The 21,218-nt window shown below is 38.9% G+C and overlaps 3 protein-coding genes and 4 long non-coding RNA genes across 12 annotated transcripts; 2 read left to right on the top strand and 5 right to left on the bottom strand.

Annotated features, from left to right (window-relative positions):
• Nucleotides 1-119: 119 nt before the first annotated feature.
• Nucleotides 120-1,607, bottom strand: LOC105684144 (stress-associated endoplasmic reticulum protein 2). Its single transcript, XM_012397292.2, has 3 exons — nucleotides 1,372-1,607; nucleotides 1,009-1,081; nucleotides 120-941 (listed from the first exon to the last, which is right to left on the bottom strand). Exons 1-3 carry the CDS (start codon nucleotides 1,453-1,455, stop codon nucleotides 904-906), a joined length of 195 nt encoding a protein of 64 aa, XP_012252715.1. The 5' UTR covers nucleotides 1,456-1,607; the 3' UTR covers nucleotides 120-903.
• LOC105684143 (pyrroline-5-carboxylate reductase 1, mitochondrial) lies at nucleotides 1,442-4,411 on the bottom strand. The gene is made up of 6 exons (XM_012397291.3): nucleotides 3,928-4,411; nucleotides 3,761-3,831; nucleotides 3,192-3,374; nucleotides 2,764-2,976; nucleotides 2,487-2,652; nucleotides 1,442-2,399 (listed from the first exon to the last, which is right to left on the bottom strand). Exons 1-6 carry the CDS (start codon nucleotides 3,995-3,997, stop codon nucleotides 2,287-2,289), a joined length of 816 nt encoding a protein of 271 aa, XP_012252714.2. The 5' UTR covers nucleotides 3,998-4,411; the 3' UTR covers nucleotides 1,442-2,286.
• Nucleotides 4,412-4,788: 377 nt separating this feature from the next.
• Nucleotides 4,789-12,867, top strand: LOC105684150 (zinc finger protein ZFP2-like). 6 transcript variants are annotated; one of them, XR_007279420.1, is made up of 9 exons: nucleotides 4,789-4,891; nucleotides 4,976-5,409; nucleotides 5,489-5,830; nucleotides 5,919-6,074; nucleotides 6,152-9,336; nucleotides 11,877-12,108; nucleotides 12,191-12,422; nucleotides 12,505-12,736; nucleotides 12,819-12,867. XR_007279420.1 is itself a non-coding variant. In XM_012397301.4 (5 exons), exons 2-5 carry the CDS (start codon nucleotides 5,269-5,271, stop codon nucleotides 7,622-7,624), a joined length of 2,112 nt encoding a protein of 703 aa, XP_012252724.2. In that variant the 5' UTR covers nucleotides 4,789-4,891; nucleotides 4,976-5,268; the 3' UTR covers nucleotides 7,625-9,638. The 6 variants fall into 6 exon arrangements, 1 of the variants encoding a protein (XP_012252724.2); XR_007279421.1 differs by lacking the exon at nucleotides 12,505-12,736; XR_007279423.1 differs by lacking the exon at nucleotides 4,789-4,891 and having other exon boundaries at nucleotides 4,898-5,409.
• A 904-nt stretch (nucleotides 12,868-13,771) lies between these two features.
• On the top strand, nucleotides 13,772-14,626 carry LOC125501789. Its single transcript, XR_007279449.1, has 3 exons — nucleotides 13,772-13,993; nucleotides 14,076-14,307; nucleotides 14,390-14,626. It is a non-coding gene; the product is annotated as an uncharacterized LOC125501789 (long non-coding RNA).
• Nucleotides 14,627-15,706: 1,080 nt separating this feature from the next.
• Nucleotides 15,707-16,564, bottom strand: LOC125501787. The gene is made up of 3 exons (XR_007279446.1): nucleotides 16,341-16,564; nucleotides 16,027-16,258; nucleotides 15,707-15,944 (listed from the first exon to the last, which is right to left on the bottom strand). It is a non-coding gene; the product is annotated as an uncharacterized LOC125501787 (long non-coding RNA).
• Nucleotides 16,565-17,141: 577 nt separating this feature from the next.
• On the bottom strand, nucleotides 17,142-20,665 carry LOC125501785. Its single transcript, XR_007279443.1, has 7 exons — nucleotides 19,886-20,665; nucleotides 19,678-19,832; nucleotides 19,113-19,559; nucleotides 18,539-19,027; nucleotides 18,225-18,456; nucleotides 17,911-18,142; nucleotides 17,142-17,200 (listed from the first exon to the last, which is right to left on the bottom strand). It is a non-coding gene; the product is annotated as an uncharacterized LOC125501785 (long non-coding RNA).
• LOC125501786 lies at nucleotides 17,485-17,819 on the bottom strand. The gene is made up of 2 exons (XR_007279445.1): nucleotides 17,597-17,819; nucleotides 17,485-17,514 (listed from the first exon to the last, which is right to left on the bottom strand). It is a non-coding gene; the product is annotated as an uncharacterized LOC125501786 (long non-coding RNA).
• Nucleotides 20,666-21,218: the final 553 nt, after the last annotated feature.

Genomic DNA, 21,218 nt, shown 5'->3' with positions numbered 1-21,218 from the left:
CCACAAAATTATTTGATCCCAAATATTGTACCGTTATTCATACCGTTAAGGTATAGCGTAGCGTTATTCAGATCCAAATATGAGTCCTATATGAGTCAGTAATTGATAACAGGTGCTTGTTTATTATTTCATGTTATTTTTTTATTTCGTTATCCAGTAATAGTGATAGTGCCCGGTTTTACTGATAAAAAATATGGCGCCATTATTCATATGTATTTATGTATAATTAATTTACAATGGAATGCGTTGGGCAAAATCAATTTATACATCCATATTGAGTATATATGTATAAATATGTTTACTTAATATCTATTTACATAAACTTACTATACAGAGGGTCGAGGAAAGAGAGCAAGTCTCGTTATGGAAAGACTTTAGAAAATCAGTCGTTGGAGACTGAATTATAGATCCAAACATTTTATTTTTCAAGTTTACTTCTCTTCATAACTTTCATCGACGCGGTATTTAAATACCCACGAGTGATTTCTATAGCTGATAATTACTTGACAGTGAATTATGAATATTAAACGCTCATAAATGCACAGTTCTCGTTTATTATTATTGTTATTATTATTTTTTGTATGTATTTTTAATCATTCTGTGTTTATGATATGAATAAAGCAGACGATGTTTTTGTAAATCAGAATAATAAGACTGAATGGACAATCTGGTTATTATGTATAAATATTAATAATTTAATGGCAGAGTTAGCCATATCGATACGTCGGTTCAATCGGTTTTTGGATTTTTTTCAAAGCCGGAAGTAGAACTCTGCCAAAGATATTTTATGTCTTGGAACTTCAGTCATCATTGGTTGTTAGACAGATGGAAAAATGCTGTTTCATCAATGAGCTGTACTGCTGAGGTAGTGTCTGATCGGAGTAAATGCTCCGATATTGACACCTACGCTAGTCTTATACTCTGGATTATTTGGAAGATTGCTGGAAATTAACAATTATTAGTACATCAAGCAAAGAAATATGAGATTTGCAATGTAAAGATGCCCACCTGAGCCACAAACTACGAAGATAAACAGTGCCAAGAGCCAGGGACCCACCGGTGAGGCATCCTCTGCAGCTTTCTGAATGGAAAAAAGGTTTGATGAATTAGAAATTCAAATAAGGTATGATTATTCAATGTTCGTTGACTGAATAGGGTGTAATAAGTAAACGGCAAGGATTGAGTATGTATCGTTCACTTGACAGTAGGATCGTAGGAGCTTCCATATGGTAACGAGCCATGTACTTTTGGTTCGATTGGAGGAGTGTCGAAGTGATAAGTGGAGAATTATGACGAATCATGTCACAGCTGGCTAAAGTTTGAGCTTATTTATCGTGTATGTGGGAATGAATTTTTGAAGGAAAAACTCACCGAAGACTTGGGTACGTTCCCTCTGAGAGTGATATTTTTGGTTGCCTTCTCGTTAGCGATGCGCATTCTCTGTTTCGGTGCCATTTTGTCGGTTTTCTATTACCGCGAAGACCTCACCTAAGGGGTTGAAAGCGTCGAAGTAGCTGAACTCGTACCGATCAACGAAATGTCTCAACAGAACAGAGAAAGCGAACTCCGAACTTACGATTAGCTCATTCACCATTTGACTCCGGAAACTGAAACCCCTTTGAGTCGTTAAATTCCGCTACGTGTCGCACGCATCGCATACGCGGATAAAAATCCCACAACCACCTGCGCCACGCGTTCCAACCAAACTAGTCATAACATCCATAAAAATTGGTCGAAATTCGTTTAAATTAATCTATATTTATCGAAAGTTTTTATATTTTTGATTTTTACTTCACTCCGACGTAATTAGTAATTTGTGATCCGTTCGAATTGTCGTTGTTAAAATTATCTAAATAAATGCTCTTTTGACAGGAGTTGCGCGCATTTGAAAATGGCATGTACGAGAACCAAGTGTATAATTTATTCTCAAATTAGTTAACAAGTATGGACAATCGCTTGGTGGTACAGTCGTTATGCTAAGGGATATTAATCAGACGAGCATATCCTGGAAAACATGAAGAATTTTAAGTATTTGAAGCCGAAACAACAAGATTTGAAAACAATTTGGTCTATTTCCCCGAGCTACGCCCTTTGGGCAAGGTAAGAGGCTCGAATGTTTCGAAATTACGCTGCAGCAGAGTATACTGAAAAAATTAAATAAATCCGAAGAACAGAATTTTCGAACTCTGTTAATTTTTTTTCTACTTTCACAGCGAACTCTTACTTTACACATTTTCTGAAGAGTTGCGCTCATTTAGTTTTAACCCTTAATGTGATCATCCGAGATTATTTCTCTCTTCCAACTTCGCGGCATCGTAAAGTCGCAGCTTCCACAGCTCCGATAAGGGCGGATCTGAATCCGTATCTTTCTAGGTAATGAAGCGCCGCAATTGTTGATCCTGAATCGTAAAACGGGAATAAAAAGTAAAAAATATTAGACTAATCTCCACGTACACATTTCCGCAGAAATTTTTTCATTCATAGACCTGCGGGTGATGCAACTTCATCTTTAAGTTGCCCAGGATGCCGTTGAGTTTCCTTGGCCATTGCCCCCGCCCCTAGAATGGTTTGCGTCGCCAATTTATACGCCAAATTCCTTGGCATTCCCATTTTAACCGCGCCATCGGCCAGGGCTTCGATCATGACGAATACCTGGAGGTATAATAAAAGATGTGGTGCGTGAAAGTTTCCCTCGTAAAAAAAATTCATACCTATAATTATAACGAGGATAATGACGATAATAATAATAATCGTTCTATTTACGTAAGCGGGTCCAGAGCTGGCGAGTGCGGTGACTGGATCGATCATGTTCTCACCGACTTCCTCGCATATTCCAACGCTTTTAAAAAGTCGACTTGCGATGTCGGCGTCCTTCTGATCGGCATTTTTACCACGTGCGAATACTGTAGCTCCAAATCCTACGACGGATGGGGTATTCGGCATCGCTCTGATCACTGGAGTTTCCGAAGGCAACGCCTGGAGGGTTTCAAAATTAATTTTATCATAGGCGTGAGTTATGAATTATCCCGGTAACGAAAGAATTTGTTGCAGTATAATGCGACGATCAAATCTTACGGTTGGCCCGAAGAAAAGTTGACGGAAACAAGTATTTCGGATGATTGAAGCAAATCTGATAGTAATGTCAAGTAAATCTGCTCTGTTTATTTAAAAGAACCTTTCTCTCTGCGTACCTTTTCTATAGTAGAAATTGAGATCCCCATCGCGATCGACAGCATTAATTTTATCGGCGAGGAGGCCTTTCTGAGATCCGAAAGAACCGATGAAGCAGCTTGAGGCTTAACTGCAAGGATTACTATGTCCCCATTATGCTCCGTTATCTCCTCATTATTAAAAACAGTTCGAGATCCCATTTCCTGCAATTAAAAATTTCAGATTTAGAAAATAATCAAAGTGCATATTCAGCTTGACAATCACGAAAATTCTGTTTTGAACTAATAGAGTAATACAAATTCAACATTTTCTATCATTCCGATAAAAAACTACAGACTTAATGTACACATTCATATCAGACAATGATATACTGTTCGATTATAATACACAACCCAATTCTCGTCGTTACAGAGATGATAACGATTATTTATTTCAACTATTTCATCTTTAATCAAATAGCAAACACATATAATAAGAGTAAAATTCAAACGTCCTCAAGTCGCTTATATTTATTTCAATAAGTCATTGGTGTGCTGTGTGTTCTAAAGAGTTAAAAATTTCATGTTCTGAGATAGAAGGAAACTTATACCTCGAAGGCTTTGATGCTGCCGGAATCATTTGGGAGGCAACTTGCCACCATAAGTTCGCCTCTCGTTAATCCTTATCAATGGGAAAAAACAAGACGATTATTTTTGTAATAAGAATGATGATAATAATTATGCTGAGAAAAATGAGATTTGAAATTATTTTATATACCGGCTCGCATGAACGCCTTTGCGAGAGCCTGAGCCATCATTCCACCGCCACAAAAACCGATCTTCAACATTTTTCATCAATAAAATTCAAAATGATAGAAATGAATCGAAGAGGAATAATATATTTATGTGTACTAAAGTGTTATACTAGGAGATGTCGAACAATGGAGATCTCTGATCAAACTGAAACTCTGCAGTGAACGGGGAAGACGGGGGCAATTCTAATCTTATTGATGCCGTTGGTGGAGGCAATACTGAGACGTTATAGACACTGGGTTGGTTAAGATAAACTCGGAATTATTTCATTAAATTATTCACATGGACATGGAGAGATAGAGAGACTTGTACGTTATTAACCCGAATGAACGTCGTTGGCGCGGTTCAATCGACACGATCATTGTCGTTCATTGAAATTAGGGGAAATTTTCCTACAGCTGGGCGGAGAAAACAAAGCGGAGAACTTCGTTAATGTCTTGATATTTGAATATATTATCTCGATAGACCTAATGATTCCATGATGTCATTTATATTGACTTAATTGTTTGCTAAAAATAATAATAAGCGACAGATGAAGAAATCAAAATTCTGGAATAGAACAAACGATTGTTTGATATACGAAATAGACTGTTATTTGCGATTACTAGAACATTGGGTTATCTCTGTGCGAAGTGACTATGCCGTGAAGCAAATTGCTTCAGTGAAACAGAGATAAATATTTTATCACCGCTGGATCAACTCCTTCGACTGCGAAGCTGCCAAAGCGATGCTGAAGAATTCTTCGGTCAACGTGAATGGTTCCCGTCATGTATTTTTGAATTAATGTTTACTTCTTTAGCGACACGATTTTCAGATCTAGCTTAAAATTTCACCGCTAGATAGTGACAAATGTAATTTCTACAGCTAATCCAAGATTCGCGTCCACTGGCCTGCGATTCTTCACTTTCTGCATCGGCTTTTGTATAGAAGTAAATTAAATAAATAAATCAGATATTTTTTGTGATTAGATAAAAAGTTTGCACGTTCACCCGGGTATTCAATCGTGATTTCAGATATTCAAGGATTGCCGACGAGTGGCTATAGTGGATCTATAGCGGTTGCGTGAAGTATGTGACAAAGGATTGGCAATTCTTGGATGGTTAAGACTCTGTCAATGATATGGGAATTTGCCCGGTTATCCAAAATTGATATAATTCTTCTGATGGATATCAATCATCCTTGAAATAATCAACCGGATTATGGAGAGCGGATTTAACATCTCTCGTCTTCGAGGCTTGCAGATTACTCCTAACGCCCTTAGCCCCTTGACCTATTAGGCACTTTTGAAATAAACCAGATCCAAGACATGGCTGTTGCCGAGGAATTTAGCGAGCTTTGCCGACTATGTGCTGCTAAGACTAGTCTACTACTTGGCTTACCTATTTTTGATAGCGACGGTGAGATGCGACACATCGATCAGAAGATTTCAGCTTGTCTTCTGCTACAGGTGATTGAATGTAACCTTAATCTCTTCATATCTGTAGTCTACTCTTTGCATAACACCTCAAATTCAAATATTTCCCCAGGTTTCGCTCACCGACAAACTTCCAAAAGTAGTATGTGAAGAGTGCTACTATAAGTTGGACCAGCTCTACAATTTCAGACAAAAGTGTTTGCGCACCGAAGGAATGTTCTTAGCAATGCTCAAAGAGGTTGAAGTCTCGCAAGTCCAGTTTAAAGAGGAGTGTGAAAGTGTCGATCAGATGCAAGCCATGCGTGTCATGGATGACATGGATTTAGCTGGAGGAGAACAGGTTGTCTCTCAGGAGGAGATTTGTCAAGGTGGAGACATCCAAGTTGCTCGTATCAAACTTGACGGTAATACCGTACGCTTGGTAGACCAGCACATGCGGAACATTCAGGACGAGGTAGCCTAGGGAAAAATGAATGGAGCTGGAAAGTCATATCTATTCTATTTTGTTGATTTGATATCTTATTGATTGTTTACTTCGGCAGGTATCTAGTCAGCAAATCACGATGCATCTTGAAGGTAATATGACAGTGGTGAGTGATCTTACAGTTGGAGGAGACCTTGATCAGCTAGACATAAAGTATGTGACGTCCATAGAACCCAACAGCCAGAACTGTGAAGAGGCATGTCAAATTGATCAAGTAAGGGTCTAGAAAAGTTATATCTACATGTTGGTACATTTGCAAACTGTTATGTATCATCTTTTTTTTTGTTGAAGGAAGCAGAAAATGGCGCAGTTGACAAATTTGATAGTGAAGAAGAGAGCGAAGTTGACAATTCTGGCGATAGCGAAGGAGATACACGAATAGAAGATGCCTGCCACGACGATATAATGGCATCGACGAGTGAAGAACAGCGATGTTCTAACGGAAGTGGCAACGAGACAACGGTGGAATACACGAAAATGGCAAAAGATTCTCTTTTAGAGACGATTTTGACAAATCCAAGCATTGATGAGACTGGAAATAGCTGGTACGTCTGTCGGCTTTGCAACGAGGCAGCGACGGAACCTTCGAATTTAGCTGAACATTTCGAGGTGCATTTCTGCAGCTGTGCCTGCGGCATTTATTTCACCAGTGTAGAGGCACTCAATATTCACAAGCAACATTGCCAGCCCAGTAAAATTAAGGAGGTAACAGCTATCACAAATTCTGCAAGTGATGTCAATGGCTGTGGAGAAATTATAATAGATGCTTTAGAGGAGGAGAAAAAATCTGGAGGTACTGCACGGCAAAAATGGACACCAAAAATATGCAGCGAATGCGGGAAACAGTACAGAACTAACTACAAGCTTCAAGAACACATGAGAAAACACACTGGGGAAAAACCATTTCAGTGTCTGCTCTGTGAAAAAGCATTCCGTAGCAAAATTGGACTTGCTCAACACACTGCAACGCACACTGGACAGTTCGACTATACTTGTTCTACCTGTGGGAAAGGATTTCAGTGCAAAAGTTATTTAATCGTTCACCAGAGAGTTCATTCAGATCTAAAACCATACCCATGTAGCACTTGTGGTCAAAATTTTAAAACAAAGCAGTCTCTGTTAGACCATAGAAATCGTCATCTCGGTGTTAAACCTTACATGTGTGAGGTATGCGGTAAAGGATTTATAACGAAAGGCCTTTGTAAGAGCCACCAGAAGATCCATTCGGGTAAAGACAATCGGCAGTATCCATGCATGGTGTGCAACAAGTTATTTGTAAGTAAAAGCTACCTTAATACTCATCTTAGAATTCACACTGGGGAAAAACCTTACAAATGCGAGGTGTGCGGAAAAGGTTTTCTAACAAGGGTTGATTTGAGAATTCACTCTACGATGCACACTGGTGAAAAAAGCTTTGTTTGCGAAATGTGTGGCAAAGCTTTTGCTCGACGCGCAGCTCTCCGATGCCACCGGAGATCACACACCGGTGAAAGGCCTTATAGATGTGACGTTTGTGGTAAAACTTTCACTCAGTTCAGCCCTATGGCAATACACAAAAGATTGCATACCGGTGAGAGACCCTACGAGTGTGATGTCTGCAGGAAAGCCTTTGTGTCAAGATCAACCATGACATCTCATCGCAAAAAACATCACTTGTCTAATGCAACTGACCCTAAGGAAGCTTCTGGACAAACGCATGAAACAATGCCTCCTGAGATCGTTATCAGGGGTTCAAATGATGGGGTACAAATAACTGCAGATTGAAGTTTAAGCTAACTGAGAAATGCACTGACTGAATACTTGAGGATATACGACGAGGTTGAGAACAGGGAGATTGATTTTTCCCGGGAGCGTGCTTATTTTTATAAATTTTGATCCTGGTTGCTTCTTATACTTTAAAACTTGGATATATCTTAATCGTTACGTAGTTCAGCGTATTTTTAGAACATCGATCATCTCAAAGTAACAAAACGTAGTTAAATAAGCGATAATGTTGATACAAAAAATTCCTTTCAGCGAATGCAAAAAACCTTGCATATAACTAATGTGCTATTAAAAAATCAATGATCCCAGGGTATAGTAACAAATACCATCATTAGCTAACGTATTTTTCTTCCAAGTATTTTTCAGCGTTAAGACGACCGTAAGAATTCTTTGAGAATAACAAGAGTTTAGATTATTTTCAAACGTAAATGGTAGTTGATAGTAATGATAATCATGGATCATTATATTAGATTCTTCCTTGCTCATTCAGTTGATCGTTGAGTGGACTCAATGATCGATCCATTGATCCAGGAAATAAAAAAGAGGAAATATCCTTGACAATTTTTTAATATAATTGCTACTGACAGTTTGCTACTGTCTCAGCAGTCTCAGCTAATTGAGCAGAACCGTTTGATAATGTTTCTTATATCGTTTGATAATTTAATTTTAATTTACTTTTATTTTCAATGTGATTGAAGATGTATAAATAGTTTTATTAAAAACACTAATAAAACAGAAAAATAAGAACCCTGAAAAGAAAAACTTCACACCGTTTTTGAATATTGCAACGTGTTATTTTCAAAAAAGATCTGGAAATCGGTACGTGCGTTCGTGGTATGTGCTATAGTGGAAATCCTCAGTCAACGATGGTGGGTTTCTAGCAAGCTGGTTTAAAAAAAGTTTGTACCTTGATTTGTGAATTTTCCTGATAGTACCGAGAGGGAGCACGATCTTTTAATTACCGCATCTTTCCCAGCCCTTGAGGGCGCCTGATAATATGCGAGTGGAGTTATAGTATTCCAGATTTATTTCTAATTTTTTTCTGATTATATCCCATTTTTCCCGAATAATTTTCGATTTTTTAATTAATTATTCAATTACCACATCTTCCCAGCCGAAGAAGTGAACACTAGTGCCGAGGGGCGTAACACCGGCGCGCGGCACTCGCGTGAGCTAAGATTCCAGGTTTCTTGCCCCTTGACTCGACTAGACCCGCCTTACAGCGAAGATAACAATCTTCAGTCAACGGAAGATGCGTTGACTGATGATGACTAAGAAGAATCAGAGTGCATCCTCAAGAGCAGAGGGGCTAGACTGACAGCTATAAAATTGAATTCAATCTGGAGAAGAGTCCTATCATACTTGGTTGTTTTTTGGCATGGATACCAGAAGAGTTGATCACTGCTATCCGTTTCATTCTTCCAGGTTGAACTGTATTTGTCCCAGGGAAGAATGCGAAGTCGAAACAACAAAGTCCTTGCGATAAGTGTCAGATGTTATTATGACACCTCTGTGTACTTTGACGGACAGTCAGTGCAGATGTTTTGCTGAGAAAGGTCCAGCTGCCCAACCCAAGCATATTGTTGCTCTACTTTTGGAAACGACACAGAGAGTTTGAGGGGAAGAAATCATACTCCCTAGTACATGTATCTACTCAAGAACTGCAGTCATTCCATGGTGGCCCTATTTCTGAACCCCTCTTGAAGTTCAAGGTATGCCATCGGTTGAAAATAACAGAATCCGAAATGCGTGCACCAACTTTCGTAGATCTCATAACAGCTCAATGCCTACCAAGCATACTATTATACCAGTCAACGCATTTCAAATTATTTTCAAATTTTCGATCGATTAATTGGCGATAACTCGATCAATTTCATGGATGAAATTATTTTGCTTGCGGATTCGGATTCCTGAGATCAATATACATAAGGATAGCGTGTTGAACCCTTCAGAAAAAAGCAGTTGTCAGAGAACATGTATTTTTCTATTTAATAAATCCATGTAATATTCTGAATAACGTGTTGCAATTCATTTCCAACCCTCACCGAAAAGCTCCTTGAAATCGATAGTTTATTAATTAGTTATTATTTATACGTTTTATTTGATCAACACGAAATGTAGCGCAAAATAATATTGATAAAGGTACAACTGCTCGTGAAGAGAGAACGAATCCGCAAATAATACCAAAGTGACGGTATAATGTATAACGTTCGGGTGTGTGAATGACCGCCGCCGTGTTCGTCTCATCGGAGAATACATCATTAAAGAAATGTTTTATTTATCAATTAAATGGATTTATACAATATTTAATGATAAACCATGGTATATTTTCATATTTCCTTGAATTCTGTGCAGAGAGTCTCGCAATAAAGTCGTAAGAAGTCTTGGTCGTAAGGTTCGACGCTGGGCAAAATCGTAGATATGGCTGATTTTCGAGTCGCCGGGGCGAAAATTGGACGTCGAAAAATGAATTTTGGTATCAGGAGAATATGATGAGTGAGGAGCCAGGGAATCAGGAGACTATACGCAAACGTTAGTAACTCGTCGAAAAAAAAACAAAAGATGGGCGGAGCGTCCCATTGGTTGCCCGGCGCCATCATGCTTTTTGGCGCCTGGAACCAATAGGAAGCCGCGAAAAAGCTCGGAGCAAACTCGTCTCCTATTTCGACGAGTTACTAACGTTTGCGCATAGTCCCTTAATTTCAAAATGGACCCCGCCGCCGGATTGAACGTGAATCAAATTGGCAGAGCAGATGTTAATTTAAACGGGTTAATTAATAGTATATTCGGACGGATAAAGAGTATTTATACAGCAGTGCATTGAGTGAGTCTTGCGAAATTGTTCAGCATATGAAATGATGATTTATTTGTTTGTAGGAATAGTTTGAAAATCAACGGTATGGCACTGCGAGTATATCACGTTATTTTGCGAATGCTCAACCTCCACTCTAACGATTGTATGAAAGCTCCCAGACGTTTGCACCAGATGAGATTCCTATGCGTGCTGACACTCAATTATACAATTAGTAAAGGTATGATCTTTCAACATCCGGCATGCGGTGTGCTTTATTTGAATGAACGACGCTGAGGTTCAGTCAGTGACAGTTTCTGTATGGTGCTTATTTAGTTTATTTTTATTTGTTTCGGCAGTGAATACTACTGGAAGTAAATGTCACCATTTCGGAGTAGAAGAATCAAAGTGCATCCTCAAGAGCAGAGGGGCTAGAATGACGGCTAGAACATTGGATTCAATCAATAGAAGAGTCTTATCATACTTGGTTGTTTTTTGAAATGAATACTGGAAGCGTTGACCACTGCTATTCGTTCCATTCTTCCAGATCGAACTGTATTCGTCCCAGGGGAGAATGCAAAGCTGAAACGACAGAGTGCTTGCGGTATACGTCAGATGTTATTATTACACCCCTGTGTACCTTGGCGGAAAGTCACTGCCAGTGTGTCGCTGGGCAAGGTCCAGCTGCCCACCGCGAGCATGTTGTTGCTCTGCTTCTGAAAACGTCACAGAGAGTTTGAGAAAGAGAAATCATACTTCCTAGTACATATATCATTTTAAGAACTGCAAACATTCCACAACCCATGGTAGCCCTACTTTTGAACCCCTCTTGAAGTTCGAGATATGCCATTGGTTAGAAATAATATTGAAAATATTTCTCTCCTTCCTTAGGATATGAAATGCAAATCTGCTGGAGACTTGGAGTTCTACGCAAAAAGAATCGTAACCACAGGATCCAAAATGCGTACAACAACTTTCGTGGATTTCATTACAGCCGTATGCCTTCCGAGGATACTATTATGCCGGTCTTCACCTTCGGCATATGAAGCTTAAGTGCCCGTCAAAATATCCTTGATTTTTCACGGTTTCGATCGAATATACGGCGATAACTCGATCAATTTCATAGATGGAATTATTTTGCTCGCAGATTCGGATTCCTGAGATCAGAATACATAAGGATAGCATGACAAACCCTTCCAAAAAAAATCTGGATCTTCATCTCAGATTTTGAGAAAATTCCAAGGCTATAGGCTTACTGTTTTTTTCGGCAAAAAAGTGAAGCATTTGCCAGAATAATTTCGGGACGCTTTTTCTATGTAAAAAAGCGTATCGAACGAGAAGCCGTCAATGAAATTGAGCTGGCGTAAGATTCCATCGAGGTATCTTTGAATTTTCACTTTTTCGATCGATTATTTGGCGATAACTCGATCAATTTCATAGATGGAATTATTTTGCTCGCAGATTCGGATTCCTGAGATCAAAATACATAAGGATAGCATGACAAACCCTTCCAAAAAAAATCTGGATCTTCATCTCAGATTTTGAGAAAATTCCAAGGCTATAGGCTTCCTGTTTTTTTCGGCAAAAAAGTAAAGCATTTGCTAGAATAATTCTAGGACGCTTTTCCTACGTGAAAGAGCGTATCGAACAAGAGGCCGTCAATGAAATTGAGCTGGCGTAAGATTCCATCGAGGTATCTTTGAATTTTCACTTTTTCGATCGATTATTTGGCGATAACTCGATCAATTTCATAGATGGAATTATTTTGCTCGCAGATTCGGATTCCTGAGATCAAAATACATAAGGATAGCATGACAAACCCTTCCAAAAAAAATCTGGATCTTCATCTCAGATTTTGAGAAAATTCCAAGGCTATAGGCTTACTGTTTTTTTCGGCAAAAAAGTGAAGCATCTGCCAGAATAATTTCGGGACGCTTTTTCTATGTAAAAAAGCGTATCGAACGAGAAGCCGTCAATGAAATTGAGCTGGCGTAAGATTCCATCGAGGTATCTTTGAATTTTCACTTTTTCGATCGATTATTTGGCGATAACTCGATCAATTTCATAGATGGAATTATTTTGCTCGCAGATTCGGATTCCTGAGATCAAAATACATAAGGATAGCATGACAAACCCTTCCAAAAAAAATCTGGATCTTCATCTCAGATTTTGAGAAAATTCCAAGGCTATAGGCTTCCTGTTTTTTTCGGCAAAAAAGTAAAGCATTTGCTAGAATAATTCTAGGACGCTTTTCCTACGTGAAAGAGCGTATCGAACAAGAGGCCGTCAATGAAATTGAGCTGGCGTAAGATTCCATCGAGGTATCTTTGAATTTTCACTTTTTCGATCGATTATTTGGCGATAACTCGATCAATTTCATAGATGAAATTATTTTGCTTGCAGATTCGGATTCCTGAGATCAAAATACATGAGGATAGCGTGGGGAACCCTTCCAAAAAAAATCTGGATCTTCATCTCAGATTTTGAGAAAATTCCAAGGCTATAGGCTTCCTGTTTTTTTCGGCAAAAAAGTAAAGCATTTGCTAGAATAATTCTAGGACGCTTTTCCTACGTGAAAGAGCGTATCGAACAAGAGGCCGTCAATGAAATTGAGCTGGCGTAAGATTCCATCGAGGTATCTTTGAATTTTCACTTTTTCGATCGATTATTTGGCGATAACTCGATCAATTTCATAGATGGAATTATTTTGCTTGCAGATTCGGATTCCTGAGATCAAAATACATAAGGATAGCATGACAAACCCTTCCAAAAAAAATCTGGATCTTCATCTCAGATTTTGAGAAAATTCCAAGGCTATAGGCTTACTGTTTTTTTCGGCAAAAAAGTAAAGCATTTGCTAGAATAATTTCGGGACGCTTTTTCTATGTAAAAAAAGCGTACCGAACGAGAAGCCGTCAATGAAATTGAGCTGGCGTAAGATTCCATCGAGGTATCTTTGATTTTACACTTTTTCGATCGATTATTTGGCGATAACTCGATCAATTTCATGGATGGAATTATTTTGCTTGCAGATTCGGATTCCTGAGATCAAAATACATGAGGATTGCGTGGGGAACCCTTCCAAAAAAAATCTGGATCTTCATCTCAGATTTTGAGAAAATTCCAAGTCTATAGGCTTACTGTTTTTTTCGGCAAAAAAGTAAAGCATTTGCTAGAATAATTCCAGGACGCTTTTCCTACGTGAAAAAGCGTATCGAACAAGAGTTCGTCAATGAAATTGAGCTGGCGTAAGATTCCATCGAGGTATCTTTGATTTTTCACATTTTCGATCGATTATTTGGCGATAACTCGATCAATTTCATAGATGGAATTATTTTGCTCGCAGATTCGGATTCCTGAGATCAAAATACATAAGGATAGCATGACAAACCCTACCAAAAAAAATCTGGATCTTCATCTCAGATTTTGAGAAAATTCCAAGGCTATAGGCTTCCTGTTTTTTTCGGCAAAAAAGTGAAGCATTTGCCAGAATAAATTCGGGACGCTTTTTCTATGTAAAAAAGCGTATCGAACGAGAAGCCGTCAATAAAATTGAGCTGGCGTAAGATTCCATCGAGGTATCTTTGATTTTTCACATTTTCGATCGATTATTTGGCGATAACTCGATCAATTTCATAGATGGAATTATTTTGCTCGCAGATTCGGATTCCTGAGATCAAAATACATAAGGATAGCATGACAAACCCTACCAAAAAAAATCTGGATCTTCATCTCAGATTTTGAGAAAATTCCAAGGCTATAGGCTTCCTGTTTTTTTCGGCAAAAAAGTAAAGCATTTGCTAGAATAATTCTAGGACGCTTTTCCTACGTGAAAGAGCGTATCGAACAAGAGGCCGTCAATGAAATTGAGCTGGCGTAAGATTCCATCGAGGTATCTTTGAATTTTCACTTTTTCGATCGATTATTTGGCGATAACTCGATCAATTTCATAGATGGAATTATTTTGCTTGCAGATTCGGATTCCTGAGATCAAAATACATCGGAATCACATAGAAATTCTCATGAATAAAATTCTCTCTAGATACTCCGGAAAGATGTTCCTAGACCTGGTGCCTCATCATGTCCATGCCTTCATTTCTGTGTAATAAATCATACTTTTACAGGGTATATTAAAGACATAAGCTAGTTTCATGCTGGCCTGATATTATGCAATCATATGTATTCAATCCCACTCCTATCAATACATTCACTGCAACTACCACAATCACCGCATCTTTTCTTGGTCCCGGAAGCGTTTCGTGATATGCAACTGGAGTAACACCATCCCAGATTTATTCTAGATTTTTCCCTGATTTTTGCGATTTTTTCCCGATTTTCTCCGTTTTTTTCCCAAATTTTGAACATATTTTTGACTTGTGCCGCCCCTGGATGGGTGCGGGCCCCGGAAATTAATTGTCCGCCCCTGTTTCGTCACGTGATGACGTCACGCGGTATGTCACGTGGTCAGGTCACGTGACCACACTCGCCTATACAGCTAGCGCCATGTGGCGGAATTTTCGTGAACTAAAATCCCAAGTTTCTTGCCCCTTGACGTCAGGCAATGTGATGCGTGAAAGAGAGGTAAAAGGGTCAATACTTTTGCGGTTTTCCTCGGGCGAGAGAACCCGCAAAAGTATTGACCGCACCCCGAGCGTCCGAGGAAAACCGCCGAAGAACGACGACCGCCTCCGAGCGTCCGAGGAAAACCGAAGAAAGACGACCGCCTCCGAGCGTCCGAGGAAAACCGCCGAAGAACGACGACCGCCTCCGAGCGTCCGAGGAAAACCGAAGAAAGACGACCGCCTCCGAGCGTCCGAGGAAAACCGCCGAAGAACGACGACCGCCTCCGAGCGTCCGAGAAAAACCGAAAAAGTATTGACCCCTTCGGCTCCGAGCGCTCGGGGAAAACCGTAAAAGTATTGACCCTTATACCTCTCTTTCACGCATCACATTGCCTGACGTCAAGGGGCAAGAAACTTGGGATTTTAGTTCACGAAAATTCCGCCACATGGCGCTAGCTGTACTCGCGGTGGGCGGAGCTTAAAGAAAATGGCGGCGCCCAGAGAAATGCGCGAAAATTCGAATAATTAATTAGAAAATTCGGAAAAAATCAGAAAAATTCAGGAAAAATCAGAAAAAATTAGAAAAATTCAAAAAAAATTGGAAAAAATTAGAAAAAATTGAAAGGAATCAGAAAAAAAAATAGAATGAATCTGGGATGGTGTGACTCCAGTTGCATATCACAAAACACTTCCGGGACCGAGAAAAGATGCGGTGATTGTGGTGACGGCAGCAAATTTATTGATAAGAGTGAAATTAAATACATATGATTGCATAAAATCAGCCCAGCATGCAACTAGCTTATGTCTTCATCATACCCTGTAAGAGTATGATTTATTACACAGAAATGAAGGCATGCACATGATGAGGCACCAGGTCTAGGCGCATCTTTTCAGAGTATCTGTTGAGAATTTTCTTTATGAGAATTTCTATGTGATTCCGATGTATTTTGATCTCACGAATCCGAATCTGCAAGCAAAATAATTCCATCTATGAAATTGATCGAGTTATCGCCAAATAATCGATCGAAAAAGTGAAAATTCAAAGATACCTCGATGGAATCTTACGCCAGCTCAATTTCATTGACGGCTTCTCGTTCGATACGCTTTTTCACATAGAAAAAGCGTCCTGAAATCATTCTGACAAATGCTTCACTTTTTTGCCGAAAAAAACAGTAAGCCTATAGCCTTGGAATTTTCTCAAAATCTGAGATGAAGATCCAGATTTTTTTTGGAAGGGTTTGTCATGCTATCCTTATGTATTTTGATCTCAGGAATCCGAATCTGCGAGCAAAATAATTCCATCTATGAAATTGATCGAGTTATCGCCAAATAATCGATCGAAAATGTGAAAAATCAAAGATACCTCGATGGAATCTTACGCCAGCTCAATTTTATTGACGGCTTCTCGTTCGATACGCTTTTTTACATAGAAAAAGCGTCCCGAAATCATTCTGGCAAATGCTTCACTTTTTTGCCGAAAAAAACAGTAAGCCTATAGCCTTGGAATTTTCTCAAAATCTGAGATGAAGATCCAGATTTTTTTTGGAAGGGTTCCCCACGCTATCCTCATGTATTTTAATCTCAGGAATCCGAATCTGCAAGCAAAATAATTTCATCTATGAAATTGATCGAGTTATCGCCAAATAATCGATCGAAAATGTGAAAATTCAAAGATACCTCGATGGAATCTTACGCCAGCTCAATTTTATTGACGGCTTCTCGTTCGATACGCTTTTTTACATAGAAAAAGCGTCCCGAAATTATTCTGGCAAATGCTTCACTTTTTTGCCGAAAAAAACAGTAAGCCTATAGCCTTGGAATTTTCTCAAAATCTGAGATGAAGATCCAGATTTTTTTTGGAAGGGTTTGTCATGCTATCCTTATGTATTTTGATCTCAGGAATTCGAATCTGCAAGCAAAATAATTCCATCTATGAAATTGATCGAGTTATCGCCAAATAATCGATCGAAAAAGTGAAAATTCAAAGATACCTCGATGGAATCTTACGCCAGCTCAATTTCATTGACGGCCTCTTGTTCGATACGCTCTTTCACGTAGGAAAAGCGTCCTAGAATTATACTAGCAAATGCTTCACTTTTTTGCCGAAAAAAACAGTAAGCCTATAGCCTTGGAATTTTCTCAAAATCTGAGATGAAGATCCAGATTTTTTTTGGAAGGGTTCCCCACGCTATCCTCATGTATTTTAATCTCAGGAATCCGAATCTGCAAGCAAAATAATTTCATCTATGAAATTGATCGAGTTATCGCCAAATAATCGATCGAAAATGTGAAAATTCAAAGATACCTCGATGGAATCTTACGCCAGCTCAATTTTATTGACGGCTTCTCGTTCGATACGCTTTTTTACATAGAAAAAGCGTCCCGAAATTATTCTGGCAAATGCTTCACTTTTTTGCCGAAAAAAACAGTAAGCCTATAGCCTTGGAATTTTCTCAAAATCTGAGATGAAGATCCAGATTTTTTTTGGAAGGGTTTGTCATGCTATCCTTATGTATTTTGATCTCAGGAATTCGAATCTGCAAGCAAAATAATTCCATCTATGAAATTGATCGAGTTATCGCCAAATAATCGATCGAAAAAGTGAAAATTCAAAGATACCTCGATGGAATCTTACGCCAGCTCAATTTCATTGACGGCCTCTTGTTCGATACGCTTTTTCACGTAGGAAAAGCGTCCTAGAATTATTCTAGCAAATGCTTTACTTTTTTGCCGAAAAAAACAGTAAGCCTATAGCCTTGGAATTTTCTCAAAATCTGAGATGAAGATCCAGATTTTTTTTGGAAGGGTTTGTCATGCTATCCTTATCTATTTTGATCTCAGGAATCCGAATCTGCAAGCAAAATAATTCCATCTATGAAATTGATCGAGTTATCGCCAAATAATCGATCGAAAATGTGAAAAATCAAAGATACCTCGATGGAATCTTACGCCAGCTCAATTTTATTGACGGCTTCTCGTTCGATACGCTTTTTTACATAGAAAAAGCGTCCCGAATTTATTCTGGCAAATGCTTCACTTTTTTGCCGAAAAAAACAGGAAGCCTATAGCCTTGGAATTTTCTCAAAATCTGAGATGAAGATCCAGATTTTTTTTGGTAGGGTTTGTCATGCTATCCTTATGTATTTTGATCTCAGGAATCCGAATCTGCGAGCAAAATAATTCCATCTATGAAATTGATCGAGTTATCGCCAAATAATCGATCGAAAATGTGAAAAATCAAAGATACCTCGATGGAATCTTACGCCAGCTCAATTTTATTGACGGCTTCTCGTTCGATACGCTTTTTTACATAGAAAAAGCGTCCCGAATTTATTCTGGCAAATGCTTCACTTTTTTGCCGAAAAAAACAGTAAGCCTATAGCCTTGGAATTTTCTCAAAATCTGAGTTGAAGATCCAGATTTTTTTTGGAAGGGTTCCCCACGCTATCCTCATGTATTTTGATCTCAGGAATCCGAATCTGCAAGCAAAATAATTTCATCTATGAAATTGATCGAGTTATCGCCAAATAATCGATCGAAAAAGTGAAAATTCAAAGATACCTCGATGGAATCTTACGCCAGCTCAATTTCATTGACGGCTTCTCGTTCGGTACGCTTTTTTTACATAGAAAAAGCGTCCCGAAATTATTCTGGCAAATGCTTCACTTTTTTGCCGAAACAAACAGTAAGCCTATAGCCTTGGAATTTTCTCAAAATCTGAGATGAAGATCCAGATTTTTTTTGGAAGGGTTTGTCATGCTATCCTTATGTATTCTGATCTCAGGAATCCGAATCTGCGAGCAAAATAATTCCATCTATGAAATTGATCGAGTTATCGCCGTATATTCGATCGAAACCGTGAAAAATCAAGGATATTTTGACGGGCACTTAAGCTTCATATGCCGAAGGTGAAGACCGGCATAATAGTATCCTCGGAAGGCATACGGCTGTAATGAAATCCACGAAAGTTGTTGTACGCATTTTGGATCCTGTGGTTACGATTCTTTTTGCGTAGAACTCCAAGTCTCCAGCAGATTTGCATTTCATATCCTAAGGAAGGAGAGAAATATTTTTAATATTATTTCTAACCAATGGCATATCTCGAACTTCAAGAGGGGTTCAAAAGTAGGGCTACCATGGGTTGTGGAATGTTTGCAGTTCTTAAAATGATATATGTACTAGGAAGTATGATTTCTCTTTCTCAAACTCTCTGTGACGTTTTCAGAAGCAGAGCAACAACATGCTCGCGGTGGGCAGCTGGACCTTGCCCAGCGACACACTGGCAGTGACTTTCCGCCAAGGTACACAGGGGTGTAATAATAACATCTGACGTATACCGCAAGCACTCTGTCGTTTCAGCTTTGCATTCTCCCCTGGGACGAATACAGTTCGATCTGGAAGAATGGAACGAATAGCAGTGGTCAACGCTTCCAGTATTCATTTCAAAAAACAACCAAGTATGATAAGACTCTTCTATAGATTGAATCTAATGTTCTAGCCGTCATTCTAGCCCCTCTGCTCTTGAGGATGCACTTTGATTCTTCTACTCCGAAATGGTGACATTTACTTCCAGTAGTATTCACTGCCGAAACAAATAAAAATAAACTAAATAAGCACCATACAGAAACTGTCACTGACTGAACCTCAGCGTCGTTCATTCAAATAAAGCACACCGCATGCCGGATGTTGAAAGATCATACCTTTACTAATTGTATAATTGAGTGTCAGCACGCATAGGAATCTCATCTGGTGCAAACGTCTGGGAGCTGTCATACAATCGTTAGAGTGGAGGTTGAGCATTCGCAAAATAACGTGATATACTCGCAGTGCCATACCGTTGATTTTCAAACTATTCCTACAAACAAATAAATCATCATTTCATATGCTGAACAATTTCGCAAGACTCACTCAATGCACTGCTGTATAAATACTCTTTATCCGTCCGAATATACTATTAATTAACCCGTTTAAATTAACATCTGCTCTGCCAATTTGATTCACGTTCAATCCGGCGGCGGGGTCCATTTTGAAATTAAGGGACTATGCGCAAACGTTAGTAACTCGTCGAAATAGGAGACGAGTTTGCTCCGAGCTTTTTCGCGGCTTCCTATTGGTTCCAGGCGCCAAAAAGCATGATGGCGCCGGGCAACCAATGGGACGCTCCGCCCATCTTTTGTTTTTTTTTCGACGAGTTACTAACGTTTGCGTATAGTCTCCTGATTCCCTGGCTCCTCACTCATCATATTCTCCTGATACCAAAATTCATTTTTCGACGTCCAATTTTCGCCCCGGCGACTCGAAAATCAGCCATATCTACGATTTTGCCCAGCGTCGAACCTTACGACCAAGACTTCTTACGACTTTATTGCGAGACTCTCTGCACAGAATTCAAGGAAATATGAAAATATACCATGGTTTATCATTAAATATTGTATAAATCCATTTAATTGATAAATAAAACATTTCTTTAATGATGTATTCTCCGATGAGACGAACACGGCGGCGGTCATTCACACACCCGAACGTTATACATTATACCGTCACTTTGGTATTATTTGCGGATTCGTTCTCTCTTCACGAGCAGTTGTACCTTTATCAATATTATTTTGCGCTACATTTCGTGTTGATCAAATAAAACGTATAAATAATAACTAATTAATAAACTATCGATTTGAAGGAGCTTTTCGGTGAGGGTTGGAAATGAATTGCAACACGTTATTCAGAATATTACATGGATTTATTAAATAGAAAAATACATGTTCTCTGACAACTGCTTTTTTCTGAAGGGTTCAACACGCTATCCTTATGTATATTGATCTCAGGAATCCGAATCCGCAAGCAAAATAATTTCATCTATGAAATTGATCGAGTTATCGCCACTTAATCGATCGAAAAAGTGTAAAATCAAAGATACCTCGATGGAATCTTACGCCAGCTCAATTTCATTGACGAACTCTTGTTCGATACGCTTTTTCACGTAGGAAAAGCGTCCTGGAATTATTCTAGCAAATGCTTTACTTTTTTGCCGAAAAAAACAGTAAGCCTATAGACTTGGAATTTTCTCAAAATCTGAGATGAAGATCCAGATTTTTTTTGGAAGGGTTCCCCACGCTATCCTCATGTATTTTGATCTCAGGAATCCGAATCTGCAAGCAAAATAATTCCATCCATGAAATTGATCGAGTTATCGCCAAATAATCGATCGAAAAAGTGTAAAATCAAAGATATCTCGATGGGATTT

This window comes from Athalia rosae, chromosome 7, assembly GCF_917208135.1.
Source record: "Athalia rosae chromosome 7, iyAthRosa1.1, whole genome shotgun sequence".
NCBI classification, from domain to species: domain Eukaryota; kingdom Metazoa; phylum Arthropoda; class Insecta; order Hymenoptera; family Athaliidae; genus Athalia; species Athalia rosae.
The sequence above is the reverse complement of the archived record's forward strand: the minus strand, read 5'-3'. Positions and strand labels throughout refer to the sequence as shown.

What these genes read in the sequence shown, in the direction of transcription:
- LOC105684150 (XM_012397301.4), top strand. Translation starts at nt 5,269, where the DNA reads ATGGCTGTTGCCGAGGAATTTAGCGAGCTTTGCCGACTATGTGCTGCT. An exon ending in CAGCTTGTCTTCTGCTACAG is followed by an intron (nt 5,410 to 5,488) that starts GTGATTGAATGT and finishes ATATTTCCCCAG; the next exon opens with GTTTCGCTCACCGACAAACT. An exon ending in AGGCATGTCAAATTGATCAA is followed by an intron (nt 6,075 to 6,151) that starts GTAAGGGTCTAG and finishes TTTTTGTTGAAG; the next exon opens with GAAGCAGAAAATGGCGCAGT.
- LOC105684144 (XM_012397292.2), bottom strand. Translation starts at nt 1,455, where the DNA reads ATGGCACCGAAACAGAGAATGCGCATCGCTAACGAGAAGGCAACCAAA. An exon ending in GGAACGTACCCAAGTCTTCG is followed by an intron (nt 1,082 to 1,371) that starts GTGAGTTTTTCC and finishes TTTTCCATTCAG; the next exon opens with AAAGCTGCAGAGGATGCCTC. An exon ending in CTTCGTAGTTTGTGGCTCAG is followed by an intron (nt 942 to 1,008) that starts GTGGGCATCTTT and finishes GTTAATTTCCAG; the next exon opens with CAATCTTCCAAATAATCCAG.
- LOC105684143 (XM_012397291.3), bottom strand. Translation starts at nt 3,997, where the DNA reads ATGTTGAAGATCGGTTTTTGTGGCGGTGGAATGATGGCTCAGGCTCTC. An exon ending in AAAGGCGTTCATGCGAGCCG is followed by an intron (nt 3,832 to 3,927) that starts GTATATAAAATA and finishes CCCATTGATAAG; the next exon opens with GATTAACGAGAGGCGAACTT. An exon ending in CCAGCTCTGGACCCGCTTAC is followed by an intron (nt 2,653 to 2,763) that starts GTAAATAGAACG and finishes TTATACCTCCAG; the next exon opens with GTATTCGTCATGATCGAAGC.